This window comes from Bidens hawaiensis, unplaced genomic scaffold, assembly GCF_021521415.1.
Source record: "Bidens hawaiensis isolate Kalapana, Puna unplaced genomic scaffold, B.hawaiensis_p1.1 tig00024004_1, whole genome shotgun sequence".
NCBI classification, from domain to species: Eukaryota; Viridiplantae; Streptophyta; class Magnoliopsida; order Asterales; family Asteraceae; genus Bidens; species Bidens hawaiensis.
The window spans coordinates 143,284-158,786 of record NW_027493779.1 but is presented as its reverse complement, the minus strand read 5'-3'; the positions used below and the strand labels follow the sequence as shown (position 1 = coordinate 158,786).

At 34.4% G+C, this 15,503-nt stretch overlaps 1 protein-coding gene across 1 annotated transcript; it reads right to left on the bottom strand.

The window, feature by feature from the left end:
• Window positions 1-7,628: 7,628 nt before the first annotated feature.
• LOC143568547 (TOM1-like protein 9) lies at window positions 7,629-13,465 on the bottom strand. Its single transcript, XM_077054679.1, has 10 exons — window positions 13,143-13,465; window positions 12,609-12,687; window positions 12,337-12,435; window positions 12,138-12,251; window positions 11,820-11,956; window positions 10,230-10,311; window positions 10,067-10,152; window positions 9,804-9,986; window positions 9,272-9,699; window positions 7,629-8,234 (listed from the first exon to the last, which is right to left on the bottom strand). The coding sequence occupies exons 1-10, from the start codon at window positions 13,241-13,243 to the stop codon at window positions 7,741-7,743; spliced, it is 1,803 nt and encodes a 600-aa protein (XP_076910794.1). The 5' UTR covers window positions 13,244-13,465; the 3' UTR covers window positions 7,629-7,740.
• Window positions 13,466-15,503: the final 2,038 nt, after the last annotated feature.

The window sequence follows — 15,503 nt, the reverse complement described above, 5'->3', positions numbered from 1 at the left end:
TCACCACTATCTTGCTTGAGGTTCCAAAATTCTTCCTCGAGCTTTTGGAGCTCGTGTTTAGGACATAATTTCTCCATCATGAGTGCCTTTAGATCGGACCATGGAAGAGCCATAGCCATTTCCTATCCTTGGAGGTGCATAACACTACCCCACCATGTAAGAGCCATTTTCTAAACATGCTCGAGGAGAAATTTGTCTTTTTTGCATCGAGGCACTCGCTGTGTCGGAACACACTCTCAATCGATTCGAACCATTGCAACAAAGTGGTCGCACAGTTGGTTATAAAGAATTCGGTAGGGTTAGCACTTGTAAATTGCTTAAACAAGTAAGATGCGGGTTTGGGTTCAACGGGTGCAACAACGGGTGAAGGTTGGGTAGCTTGGATTTGGGTTACAAGTTCGGGAATCACAGCGGCCATTTGCTTGACGATGAAAGCAGCCATACGTCGGTTGGAGTTCTTGCGCGGGTTGCGGCTTACCGAAGGCATGCTGAAAATTATAAATAAATGGAATAAGTTTGAGGTAAAAAGAAATGAATATGAGGGTGTATAAAAGTAAAATAAAACTTTAATTTTTTTTTATTGTGAATCTTAGAGTTAGTGAAGAGAAGATGTTAGTGTTAGATAAAATATGAAACTTTGTATATAAATAACAATCCAAAAACAAAAACGTAAAATGAGTTTTGAGAGGTTAAAGCTTGAAAATTCGAGATTTTGAGATTTATAGAGTCGGAAAATCGTACGTGAACTACCATGATTTGATATTCCGACACTAAAAATATTTTTTATAAAACACCATATTGGAGTCCAAACATGTGCACGAACCACCGCGTCTTTTTCATATTTTCGACTCAAATAACGATAATAAAACATAACAATACAGAGATACAACGAGATGTTAAAAACACTTATCTACGAACCACCGTGACTCTCGTGTTTTCAACACCAAATATTTGATGGTGACCGGAACGCTCGCATTCTACTACTTAAAGTATTGACATATATAACACGGTTCGTTGGCCTAGAAAACGACCACTACAATTCAACCATCCCAGGTAAGTAAATCACCTTCGATTCATGGAATCTTTTTGTCAAATGGTCGTTTCATAGTGTCTCATTTTCTATAATGGCTACAAACTCAATATAAATGCAACCTTTAAGGGATTTTTAAACAAAGGGATCCAAGTTAGTCTTGTAATCCATAAAACACAATGAAAATCTAACTTTTGCGTTTTTAAGGTAAGGATACCTTGAGCATACTATGAAAGTGTGTGTATGTGAACATTTATGATATTGGTGAATTTTAAACAAGTTTATAAATAAACATGCGAAATGAACAATCAAAATAGAGTAAACACGTATAAGCGCACGTATAGGACCCTAAAGCATACTATACTAGGTCGTTACATCTAACCACCTATCTTATAGTCACGGCTCTGATACCAATTTGTCACACCCCGACCAAAGGCGGCGGAACATGCCGGGATGCGACGAATTGCCCATAAGCGCATGACACTGTTTAAAGCGACAATATTTAACAACTGATTTAATTTCACAACCTCAAAATGTCACATAACATACTTGTTCATAAGATAAACGTAACCAAATATAGCAAATAATATTGTTCATTTTTGCTAATATCCTAAAGATCTTGATGACGTTTTCTCCAACTCCATAATCAACCTAAATGCAAACCTGTAACATTTCATAAAATAAAGTTTTTCAACACAAAGGTTGGTGTGCAATTCATAGTTTTGAGCATATATGTATATAATAAAGAAAAGCCAAATCTTGTATACGAAACAACAAAATAAATAGCAATAATTTGGATAACATGAGGTCGATAATAAGAATACATTAGCGGCACCGTCTATAAGAGAATACCAAATAGATTCGGATTTCATGAGGTCGTTAATAAGAATACATTAAAGACACCGTGCTATAAGAGAATACCAGATAGTTCACGGATTTATGAATCAACCCTCCATAAGCGATAAAACACATAAGCATATAAACATATAAGCATAGAACACCAAATCGAGCATTTATTTAAGTAAAGTATACAATAACAGTTGTGGTTTAAGATTCAAGTGTAAAGCATTTAATTTGAATAAGTATGAAATGTCACCCCCAAAACGAAAGGTGGAAAACGGGGTATGAAAATACTCACATTCAAGTATTAAACTTGGTTCGGAAAAAGTCGGGTAATCGGAAGGACGGGTCTAGCGAGCAAGACCTAAAATAAAAATAAAATCCTTGAATTAGAAAGGTTGTTTTAGGAATGCTTTAAAATAAAAGGTAAGGAATGTAAGCATTTAAAGTTTAAGGTTTAAAAGTAACTATTTAAGAAATTGTAATAATAACCATTTAAAAATATAAGTTTGCTCGAAACCTGGTTAAAGTATCTAACCTTAATATTTACTCAACCTATGTTAAGTAATAAAGTGGGTAAAAATGTAAGAATGCAAGTCCCTTTTGAATATAGATACTAAAACAGGTTTTAACGGGTGTTCGGGTTGCTGGTTCGGGTCTTGATAATCGGTCAATCCCAAAGTCAACTTTCCGGAACAATAAATGTTATGAGATAACTCAATAAAATCTAATAATACTTAACCAAGTATGTAGTTCTATTGTTTCAGAACTAACAACGTACGTTAAGCGAGTGTTCGATTTTGTCGGTCCAACTTTGTTATAAAGTCAAGTTGGATTCAACATTCCAGGTACTTTAATAAAATATTTAAAATCAGTTTGTAAAGTATTTTTAAATAAATATACAAGTCTTGATAGTTAAAACACACTTGTGTGTCTTAAGCGAGTGAAAATCTGTCTAGTTCGGTTTGGTTCGGTTTCCATCTCACAATAAGTTCATAGATGGTTTCCACATGCCCAAATATCAAAGAACTTGTATAATAACTAATAATTAATGAAACTTAAGTTTTACAACCAAAAAGTTAACAATAAAGTCTTTAAACGAAAGTTCGGTTTTCGGTTCGGATCTAGTTTCGGGTTAAGATAGAGGTTAGAATCTACAAACCCATAACCATAGAACTTGTATAAATGATTTTAGAAGTTTAAATCTGCATAAAACGTGTTTAATCAATTATTTAACAAAACTAGTAAACAAAGTTCGGTTTACGGTTTGGAGCTATTTATGGTTAAACCGAGGCTAGACTCTTCAAACCCATAACCATGGAACTAGATAAATAAGTAAGATAAATATAAGTTAGCATGGTTAGTAAGCAATAATAAAGTTAGATGGTTAGATGAGGAAAATATATAACAAAGACCACGAAAGTCCTCCATGTAGCCTTGCCTTAAGAGGCCTGAAACTTAACCAACCGGGGTCGGATAATTAACTACCAAAGGTAACAAGGGGTGTATCATATATATGTTGTGCCATATGATTCAATTATTGAGTTAGACTAAGTTAAGCAAACAAAAACGAAAAACTTCAACAGTTTGACTTTGAAAATCAAACCCGACATAAACATGAAAATAACCTTTTAAAGTCTTTGAATTTGAGTGAGGGAAAGAGTTATGAGCAGGTATTTATGTTAGAGAGGGCCTCGTATTTATAGGATGAGTTTAAAAGGGTTAAACAAGTGATTTGGTGGTCAAAACTCGAATTTTTTGGATAATAAGACCAACAAACAAACATGATGTAGGTCTGCTGGTCTGCTGCCGCCGCTATACGTGACCCCTAAGGAGTCTCCCCCATAGCTTATCGCGATGGGATGGTGGCTGGAATATTCACACGTTTCAAAAACAACAAATTGACCCCCTGTAGTTCATTTTAAGTGATTTTAACGCGTTTTAAGGCCCGAAATGGATGTTTTCAAGACCCAACAAGTGTAAAACAATATTGTAACATAAAAACCATCATTTTGATTATATCATAAGTTTCGGTTTACAAAAAGAGTAGGTTTACATAATAAACGGATCATAAACGAATACAAACGAGTGCAAACGGGACCCGATTTTAACGAATGTCACACGCGCTTAAAGCGTTAAATGTGTTTTCTCTGGTCTTGCATTTTCACCTTCACGGTTCGAGATCTAAGTATTGTGGTTATATTCCACAGTTCCACACTACGAATTGATATGATTCAAAAGCGTTGTGTGAATAGTAAGATAAAACTTAAAAATAGTAACTTGCATATATAAACAAAATTCATAGTAAAAAAATAACCTTTGGTCTTTTAAGCTTGGGCTTGACTCATTCATCTTCTGAGAGAAAATTCTTATTGGTAAATAAAAATCAATTTCAACGTGATGCCTTTTTAATTGAGTAGTACCTCAGTGAGACCCAAATTCTCAATTTATGGAGAATACCCATGTATTAGGTTTGTTGTTTGGGTGACATGGGACATGAATAGATAAAGAAGAAGATATAGAAACTTTTTTTTTTTTTTTAATATTTTGGATGATACGAGATTATAAAAAATTGAACAAATGTAACAAAGGAGAGTGGTAAGCAAAAAAGAAAGACAAATGGAACAAAGTGAAGGGGGGGGGGGGGGATAGACTTATTTAAATTTGGGATTTAATACTTACATAATATTTAAATTTTAAATATATAAAACAAGGATATAAAATTTTGAGCTTGCACCGGTTGCCCACCCAACACACCCTGAAGACCAACCTTGTTCGTTCACAACATCAAACAAGTGTTGGCTCTTAATGTCGAAGACACAAAAGTTCAGCAATGTTACATTTAGCTATCCCTTACACTCTGTTCCAGAGTCTCAATTATAAAGGAAAAGGAAAAGAAAGGGTAGGAAATTAGGAAAAAAAAATGTGTTCCCTAGTTTTTTTAAGATTAGAAAGGAAAAGAATGGAAATGAAACTAAGAGGAAATTGATTATATTTATTTTCCTTCCAAATTGGAAAGAATAGGAGAGAAAGGAAAGGGTTAAGATCCTGCCCTAGCCTTATCTTCATCATACCATACGCTTCCCTCCTCCTTTTCGTACGTTAACCAAACCTAACCAGCCGTCGTTCATCATCTGAATACTCCGACAAGTCGACACCTTGTAATCTTACCCATCCTTAATAATCCTTATAACCATAAACTTTGACAGTCATACGTTGATAGATCAAGAACCCTACCTTCTACTCTTCCATCACCGTCACCACTCTTCCACCTCCGGCGCCGTTGCCCTCTTCCGTCCGCACCAAATTACCACCTTGATAAGCCGATAGGCATGTTAGATTGGAAAACCTACTGTATTTAGGTTGTTGGATTCAATGTTTTGTCTGCAACTTTAACATAGATACAATTCTCAAGTTTGTTCAAATTTGGTGTTTTTGTTCTATATGCACATGTTTGAATTGTCTACTGGTCATATTTCATTTACCTATGTATAGCCAAATTATAACTCTTGCTAACCACGAAACAGACCCGGCTCGATAAGTGAAGCCCGGGCTCGGGCTCGTTTATTAAACGACCTTACTTTTATTAGGCTCGAGCTCGCTTAAGCTCGGCTCGATCGAGTTTTTCACGACCCGATCTCGAGTAGCTTACGAGTAATGGAGAATGGAAAGTAATGCATTTTTTATTTTAATTTTCCATAAGGGTTTAATGGTAAAATTATAGCTTTCTTTTCTTTTCCACTCAACTAGGGAACACATACAATGTTTATTTTCCTTTCATTTCCATCAAACTAGGGAACATATAATAATATCACTTCTTTTCCTTTCCATTCCTTTCTTTTTCCTTTCCTTTATTTCCCTCTTTAAATGAAACTCGGAAACAGAGTGTTAATGTTACACTGGATTCCCGAGCTCACTTAACGAAGGAGAGGAAAAGAAAGGGAAACATTTCCATTCCTTTCCTTTCTTTTCTATTTTTTCATTTTCCTTTCCTTTCATTCATTTCCCTTTCCTTTCCTTCCATCCAACTCCTTCCAAAACGGAAAGAAAGAAGTTGCACTACAAAAGCCCTAACTTTTCTTTCTTTACTTTTCTTTTCTTCCTTAAATGAAACTCCGAAACACACTTTTTATTCTTTCCTTTTCCTTCCTTAAATGAAACTTGAGAACACAAGTCTCCTTTTCTTTCCTTTCTTACGTTGAACTCGGAAACATAGTGTAAGCACAACTTTAAGTTAGAGTATGTATAGCCGTACGTATTGTATTAACTGTATTATCATTACGTTAAATAATAATATTAGATTGATTACAACATAGTTACTAAGGTGCAGTTTGTATTTTCATAAGTAAAATATTTGTAGTCTACGAACCACATCTACAGACATCTGTAAAAGAAAAGGTGAACCGAACATTAGCAATATGCAAGAAGACTACTTGGTTTTTAGCTTCTGCAAACTTCTATTGAAACCTAAACATAAACAATTTTTCAAATGCTCAATTCAAACATAAACATAAACAATTTTTGAAGGCTAATTACTCAATTAAAACCTAAACATATTTAAACCAAGTGCTCAATTCAACCCAAAACATAAACAATTCTTCAAGTGCTCAATTCAAACCTAAACATAAACAATTTTCCAAGGCACAAATCAATTCCTCAATTTAAACCTAAACATATTCAAACCAAGTGCTCAATTCAAACCTAAACAAAAACAATTTTTCAAGTCACTAATCAATCTCAAAACATAACATAATCATAACATAATTGGTTATGTTACCTGCAGGTTGAGAAGAGGTGGCGGTTGTGGGGATAGAGGAAAAAGGGGGATGACGGTGAAGGTGGAGAGGGGGAAGGTCGACGGTGGGGGTGGAGGAGAGGGGGCCGACAACGGGGGTAAAGGAGATGGTGACTGGTTTGAGGTGGAGTAGGAGTAGAGGAGAGGAATGATGTTATTTTGTTTGAAGGAGTAAGGTTTAGAAGTTTGAAGATGTTAGAATTGATTAGTCCATGTCTTCTAGGATTAGAGAACGCACACACCTTTTTCTAATAAAATATCTTCTAAAAAAACAAACACATTACAGACCACTACGTCTGTGCGTGGTCTGCATGGCGCAAACAAAAATGATGGAGAAGAGCTTTTAGAGTAAAACAAACACCACCTAAGTTTTATATTATGTTTTGAGACATTAAAACGTTGAATGAAGACAATTAATAGTTTTAAATTCCACAAAAATAGTTTTGTTAATGTAAACCTATTTAAAACTAGTTAAAATACTTGCATGCGGAAACCCGTGTCGGCCCGAAACCCGTTCCTATCGAACCCATTTCAGTCCGAAACTTGTCTCATTTTACTAAGACACCATCCCACATCGATCCAATTTTTAAAGTTGTGGACCCGTTTTGACCCAAAATTATAAGATGGAATTTCAAATGAGCCATATAATTTTAGAATAACCAAACTGAACCATTTGAAAACTTTTGGGTCAAGTTTGCGCCCTCTAGTTTCAATATACATATAAAGCTTTATAAGTTTATTATAACTAGGATTTAATCAGAACCACATGTGGGGATTAGTTAGACAAGTTTAAACTAACAAAAAAAACTTTGTTTTTCTCACCAAAACCTTTACATTTACTTTCTTTAGCCATGCTCAACAACATTACCTTTGTGGGCAGGTACCCTGGTGACAGCTACAAAAGTATTTCCACAAACTAATAAAATATCAATAATGTTTCCCACTTGTGTGTATGATATATTGCTTGATGAAATGTACATAAATCAGAGGAAATAACATTTGAATAAAATTACTAGAAAAATGAAACCAAACAAGGAAAGCAAGTACATAGAATATAATGATACCTCATAAATCATTAGCTTTTGTTGGGCTTAACTTTTGAGAAATCAACTAAGTCTCCAAAAAGCTTGTCTTCAGTGTGTGTAGGCTTACCAGATGGCACATGCACATATGATGCATTAGCCATGGACGGACCTGCGTAAACCGTTGTAGAGTTGTTCAACGACAGCCCCAACATTCTTTGATCAATCGACTGTTGCTGCCCATATCCGTATCCATAACCATAGTTAACATAGCCATAGGGCGGTTGCATCATTTGCTGAGGTGGATACATGTGAACTGGACCAGGTTGATGTGGCACCATTTGTTGCCCTTGTTGAGGATAGAAACCTGGGCTGTTCATTGGTGGGAGATGGATAGCTGTCATTGGCTGCTGAGTGTACATGCTAGGTCCCACATCATTAGCTTGTAAACCTTGAGGTTGAGAGTAATGAGGACCCTCTAACTGGTTATCATCCGCTGCCTCGGCTTCCCAAGGTGGTAGTGGTAGTCCTTCGCCGGTGGGAGCACCTGCGATATTGCTTGAACTAAGAATACGAGCATCGTGTTTCAAATAATAGGGGGAATCTCCGTGTGTCGCGGTGATTTAGTTTTGAACAAAAACTATATCAAAACGTAGATGAAAATTAGTGTGGCGTAACAATATATACTCTAGAATTTTATATTTTGTAAAAAATTACATTGAAAAAGAAACAAAATATGTTACACGGATCAAAACCATAAAAATGAACGCCAATATCGGTTTTGATAATACCGGTACCTAATTTGTTTAGTCACATCAGTTCGGTTCGTTTCCGAGATGGTACAGCCAATCGGTATACTATACGACACCGAGAATATCTTATTCTGAACGCAACTAGATTTGTCACGATAGTGGTACTCGGTATTGTTTACGATAAGTAAAGGTTTATTTGCAAACGCTTTCATTACATAAAAGTTGTGTTAAGTTCATTTTAATGTAATTGTATCTCCAGCTTTCGGGCTCCTTGTAACTTGCAAGTTTTTTCGTTTTAATATATTGAGCTTCCAAAAAAAGTGTTTTAAGTTGATCAAAAAGCATAAAAACGAATATCGGTACTGGTTCCGATAATGACGATATGGTACCAATGTTGTTCGATTATTAACAAAACTCTTATCGAAACATATCTAAAATAAACACGTCGCAAAAGGCATATCCAAAATTTGATAAAGCGTTATATTATAATATTAGAATGTTGAAAAATGAAAACGGCGTCACACTACCCAAAAATATACTAAACTGTGAGGCAACTCCTTTTTTAACAAAATTTATACCAAAACATAGATAAAAATAAGCACGTCGCAACGGCATACTTGAAACTTTATAAAACATTCAATCTTAAAGCTTAAAAGAGAAAAACAAAATATGCTCAGAACTAATTAAATAAAATAATAAACCTATTGAAACAAAACCTCAATTGGCGGTAAAAAAAACAATAAAAAAGTATTTGAAAAAATCTCATCAGTGGAGAGCTACGTGTGTTTTTGTATATATATAGCAATAAGAATTAATAGAAAAGTTGACTTACCGGGAGGTAAAGGTGACTGCGCTGGAGGCGCATTTCCATTCCATGAAGAAGTAGATCCTTGGTTGAACGGTGTTTGTTGCACATATTGAGTATTGGAAGTAGTTGCATTTTGATAAAGTGAGTCAAAATTTTGGGGCTGTTGAAATTGAGGCGGTGAAGTATATGGTTGTCCAACTGGACCAGGAGCTGGAGCACTTGGCACACCTAGCATGTCCACAAGGGCTAGGGCATTGTGTTGGGATACCGGAGTACTAGACTCAAGTTCAGCCATTGGTACGATAGCTAAAGAATTTTCAGAGCTAAAGTCATCTCCACTCAAAAGGTCAAACTTTGGGTTGACTTCCGTTGTTGCTGACGGCTCGTAGATTGTAACACGTGTAATGGCCAGCAGCTCTGCCTCGGCTCCAATACTAGTACCCGAGGTAAACCTACGTTCAACGAATCGAAATAATATATGGTTAAACATCAGATTAGAATTAATGAGGAGAATATATATATATATATATATATATATATGTTGGTTGATTATTACTCAGCAGCAGGTTGTTTGGTGTCCCCTGTATCAATAAGAGGAGCATCAACAGGTACCAATGTCTGATTACTAGTTTCCAGCTTTGGCTTTTGTGAAGTTCCGGAAACAAGTGATTCATGTTTAGTGAGGACCCGTTGTAGGTCATCATTCAAAGCTAAGCCTTGACATAATAGTGATTCGTCCCTGTAAAACAATGTACAGCTCAGCGGAAAAAGCGATAACTTGAACTTATGCACAATAAGTGTGGCGAAACAAGGCCTTACGAAGTTGAATTGACAAGGTGTACGACTCTTTTCTTATACGCATGGCACTGTTCCACTAAATCTACAAGAGTCTCTTGCTTAAGCCCCTGACATCCCAAATTAGGAACAAACATGTAATTATGAAGCGATTAGAAACAAAATATATGGTTATTAATTATTTTACCTCTTTCTTTTCTGGGTCGATTGCAGTCAGCATTTCTGCAAGTACATCCATTATACCACGTGCATTCTGGAGTTCTGTTAAACTGAAAAGTAAAAACAAAAATAAACAAAGAATAAGATAATCAATCTACAGCTACTTTAATGTAGACAACCTTGTACTAGATGGCACAAACACCGTGCAAATAGGTAAATAAATGATAACACCAAAACCAAAAAATTCATCTGAAATACTGCTCTTAATAAACATTTTACAGTAGATGCACAATATATATCAAGCGCAGCACAAAAGCTAAGTTACAGATAATTATCAGAGGTAATTAGTTTCATTACTTAAGTTCAGAAGACTACAAGAAGCAAGTGAAGTTAACTAAGTGGTGAACCATCAATATATAACACTTAGAAAAACCTATCTCGGACCCATGGGCTATATAGAGCAAAAATAACCATACCCAGTCAAAAGTCCCACTATTGTAAGACCATTAGTCGGGACTATCCTAAAGGACAGAGAGGCCCCAGCTCCAAAAAACCTAGCCATGGACCATATAAAAGATGCATATAGTTCTACACAAGAACCCTAAAACAACATAGGAAAAGCAATAACAATAAATAAATAAATAATAATAAGAAAAAAACAAAAATAGTATAAAATAATAACTAAAATAAATATAATAGTAGTAATATTCAAGTAACAGAAAACGGTGGAAAACTATTATAGAACATCTTAAAATGGGCTATATACAAATACAACAATAACAACCGCCATACCCAGTAAAAATCCCACAAATAGCAAGGCTATTAGAAGGGAATAACATTAATAAATAAATAAACAAATGAGTAGATAATAAAAATAATAACTGTTTTAATAATGGATAGACAAATAAAATTATAATAATAGTACAAAATAAAAAAATATATATATATATAAGCATAGTGTAGTATTTAGTACCAACAAAAAAATAATAATAATAACAGAAGTAATAATAATAGTACTAATAACAATGATAATAATAATAATTATTATAATAATAATAATAATAACAACAACAAATACTAATTAGGTACAGTTATTTCCCTAAGACACATTTCTAATTATATCTTCCCCCTAATAATCCTTAACTACGTCTTCAAGGCATCCTCGGAGAGGTGCAGGTCTAGCAAATCATGCCTAATCCTCTTGTCCCAAGTCAAATGGGCTGCACACAAATAAACCCTAATAATTCAATACCAATAAATATAACTAAATGGAATGAATATCAAAGTAAAAAATAGAAACAAGGCATACTGTATATGCTGTTGAATATAGACATTCGACACCTAGTCTATGGTCCATGTTAAAATAGTTGGTTGTATTATTGTAACACAAGTCACCTTAAAAAAACTGAAACCAAAAGGAATAACGATATAGAGGTTTCTTTGATAGCCAAAAGTGTATATGTGAACATGAGAACATCATAAAATACAGCCACACATATATACAAAACTTGACAGATAAGCAAGTTTAGCATACTATGGTAGAAAATGTCAGATAGAGTTAACAGAATCTTAAATAAACGAATGAAATTTCCTTACAAGAAACTGAAACGTGATATACCTCAAGGTTGGAAACTCAGGTTCTTCATTCCCATTGTCTGGATAATTTGCATACGATGACGACCTACTCTGTGTTTGTGAGTTTGTTACAACAGGTGCTGGTGTGTTAGACCTCTGTGGAAATACTGCCCCCAGACGCTGAAAAAGTAATTGTCAATTATAATTAGGGTATATTATTACTAGCTTATTATGAGGATTTATTTAGGGCTTCTGGCTTGTTTCCTATATATTAAGGGTTCCCATCTATTGTAATCATAATATCAACTATTATTTTCATCTCTTTTATAGTATTCTCAATAACCGCAAAAGAAAAACTTACCAATAACTCATGGTATGCTGCATAGTACTGTGGATACCTTGCTCTTGCCCCTCCAAATGCTTCTTGCCAAGTATCTATTAGAATTAGGATCTTCTCTTTTACATGAAAATCAGGCTGCCATTTATCAGATAACAAAGTCATGCTTATAACATTTTCAACAAGGCGGTGTTAAATTAATTAACCAAGCTCTAGCTCTGACCTTTTTTTTAACTATTTTCACCAGCTGATGAAGCACATCTCTCTCAGCTACATGCATATGGACAAAATCCCCACAATTCTTCATCATTGTTTCCAATAGCTTAAACACAGTAAACAAAGTTGAGGAATTTTATGTGATTAAGCACGGTAAATAACTTAAATGCACCAAAATAATGGTCCTCGGGACTCAAGAGCAACTACAGATTGGATCAAACAGTTGAGTGAATGGTAAAAATCTACATAAACAAATCAAGTAGTTTTCTTTGTGCTTACTGTTAATGCAAGAAGCTGTGCTTTTGGATTCTTGCTTCGAAGACGTTTTTTTATGCCTTTAACAACATCCTTGGTTTGCCTGAATAACAATAATATCCATTTTTAACACCACAAGAATCAGGAGTAAATGAAAGTGAAAAGATTGTATGTTAACAACATGAAAAACAAAAAAGGTCAAAATGTAGAAGAAGCATTTATAAAGTTTAAATAGAACTTAAAGAGACATGTATAAAACTAACATGAGCGAACAGAACAATAATTGAACTGGGAAAACTTGATTATACATGCAACACAACAGTTTATGCGACTCAAAATGATCGATATAAACTTCTTTCATAGTGTCCATCCCCGGGGACCTTAGTTTGACCCATTTTACTTAAATTCGTATAGGGGCTAATTGCAAATCCCCCACCCCCAATTTCATAATGATTTAGCCCTAAGTAAAATATTCAACTCCTACTGAAAGTTGAACAAAGTATATTGCAGATATGAATATCGAGAAGTAGACAATATGCTGAAAAAAAAAAGCCTTACGCAGGATCATGATTGCAGATATCGCAAATCTCAGTATTCATGGACCAATCAGGTCCAATAAGCATACTACTCGTTGCTCTTTCCACCATTGAATTCACCATTCTTTCTTTCTTCCAAACCCTAAATCTAAATTAAATAAATATCACCACCACCCGCATATTCAAACAACAAAAACCCTAATTTATTTATTATTCTCTCTACACCTAAATCTTTGGATTTCGATCCGTGATCGTTGTTCTTATTCGGTTATTATTATTATTATTCCTTCTCCGGTATTTTGCCTAACCGAAAAAAGATGATGATATGAAAAAGCAAAACCCACCAACAAAAGAATGGCACGTATTGTGATGTTGGATGTTACTTCTGATCAAACGGTTGGGATGGGAACCACGGTTTTAACTCAAGTCAAAAGAAAATCAACAGGGATAGATTATTGAATATAGAATAGATAAAACAGTCAAAAACCTTTTTTGAATTTCATGTTGGGGGGTGTTTGGGTTGTTTCTAACTTTCTACCTTGACCAGGAGGGCTGCGTTGGTGCTAGCTACTTTGCACATAGCCATGCCGATTTAGATATGTCATATGAGGTAACTAACATTCAAATAACTCTTTTTAATGTAAAAGAATAAAAATAGAAACACGATAATAAATTTAACAATATACCTAATAGATTTCTCCTCTTTAGTTTTTGAAAATCGAGTCATTACATCATATTCATTTTACTTTATCAAAAGTTTTTTGTTCGATCGCATAAACTAGAGCATTGTTTAAATCTTCTTCACCCATTCAATTGAGCAAATCTGTCTTGATAAGCTTCATTTATTAGCACCGTTAAAATTGAACTGGTCAAACCAACGTGAGCTTCAATATTCGATGAACCAAAGGAAAAGTGGTTAATAAGACCGATATCTTCATGAGAAAATTATTGTTTCATCCCTGTGGTCTGTGGGCGGAGTCACATTGAGTCCTCGAAAAAAAATTGAACTGGTTGAATCCTTGTGGTTTCTATAGTGACCCGATTGAGTTCCTCCGTCATCTTTCCGTTATTAGCACCGTTAAAATGAGGGGAAAAGTGGTCTTTTCATTCAAAATAAAAAAAAATCCCATGGTTTGTCTTCTTGCACCACATTCACATTCATAGCTGTAACAACTCGGGTTTTCAAATTTATAATTTATATTCGTAGCCCAACTCGTTTTGTGTTTAGAAGACTTTTATCAGTTAAAATATCGCGTTTATCGAATGAACTAATCATTATTATACTACTTCTTAATTACTTATATAATATATATTTATGTTATGGCAATTCTAACCCTAAACTAAGTTTTTACCCCAATATGTTTTCACCTTCAAACTACAAGGACCAACTTGCAAACCTATGAAAATATTATTATATTATATATTTCTATCCAAACCCTTACCCATATACCCGTTTTGAATGAAACCCACAACCCGCATACGTTTCTTGAGCCTTAATTCTCGCGTCGAAGATGGAATTGATCCGCTTATATTAATCTATTAGCTTTTGAACTCGTGTATTACACGGGATTTGTCAAATGATAAAAATAAATAAGGTTCGTTATTTCAATTGTGATTTCAAAATACTTATAAACTAATTTAATGTAGATTTAATGGAAAAAAAACAAACGGGGTTAACAAAAAGTACTAATATAGCTTGATTTTAATGGAACGTTTGATGTTGATTTGCAAGAAATTTAAAAAATGTGCTAAAGTTGGTTGGTTAAAACTCAGGTATGAAAATGACACTTAATTTAATAATAAATAAAATCCACACTATGTTATAACCAACTTGACAAAATGGTTTTGACCCATGACCCATAGATAGTTAGAATGAATGTGATGAGAGATTAGGAATTGGAAGAAATGTATGATTGACACATAAGCTTCAACATTTTCTTTCATTAGTATGGTAAGATAAGATTTACCATAATCGGCCTAACCGACGAAATTAATTAGGAAACGCATTTATTTTGTGATACGTATTGATCTCATATTATAGCTGTCCTAGATCGTTTATCAAAACACATCATAATGAACATGATATTTCAATTGAACTTGCAGTCACAATCCATATACCCTTGCTCATCAAAACCCTATGATTAATTAAACCTTACCAGCCGAAATCAGCAGTTCCTATTCAAATTTGGCCGCAGCTTTTAGCTTCGTCGTTCATCATCAAATCATCCTCATTTATAGTAATTAATACATGTGTCCTACTCGTCATTCTTCGTTTTTCAAAACCCCTAATGTTATTTGAACAAACATAGACTGGATTAAACGATTGTGGAATCTAGGGTTTATAATCAAATTGGGGATTTCTGGTCACTTAAGTATATAATCA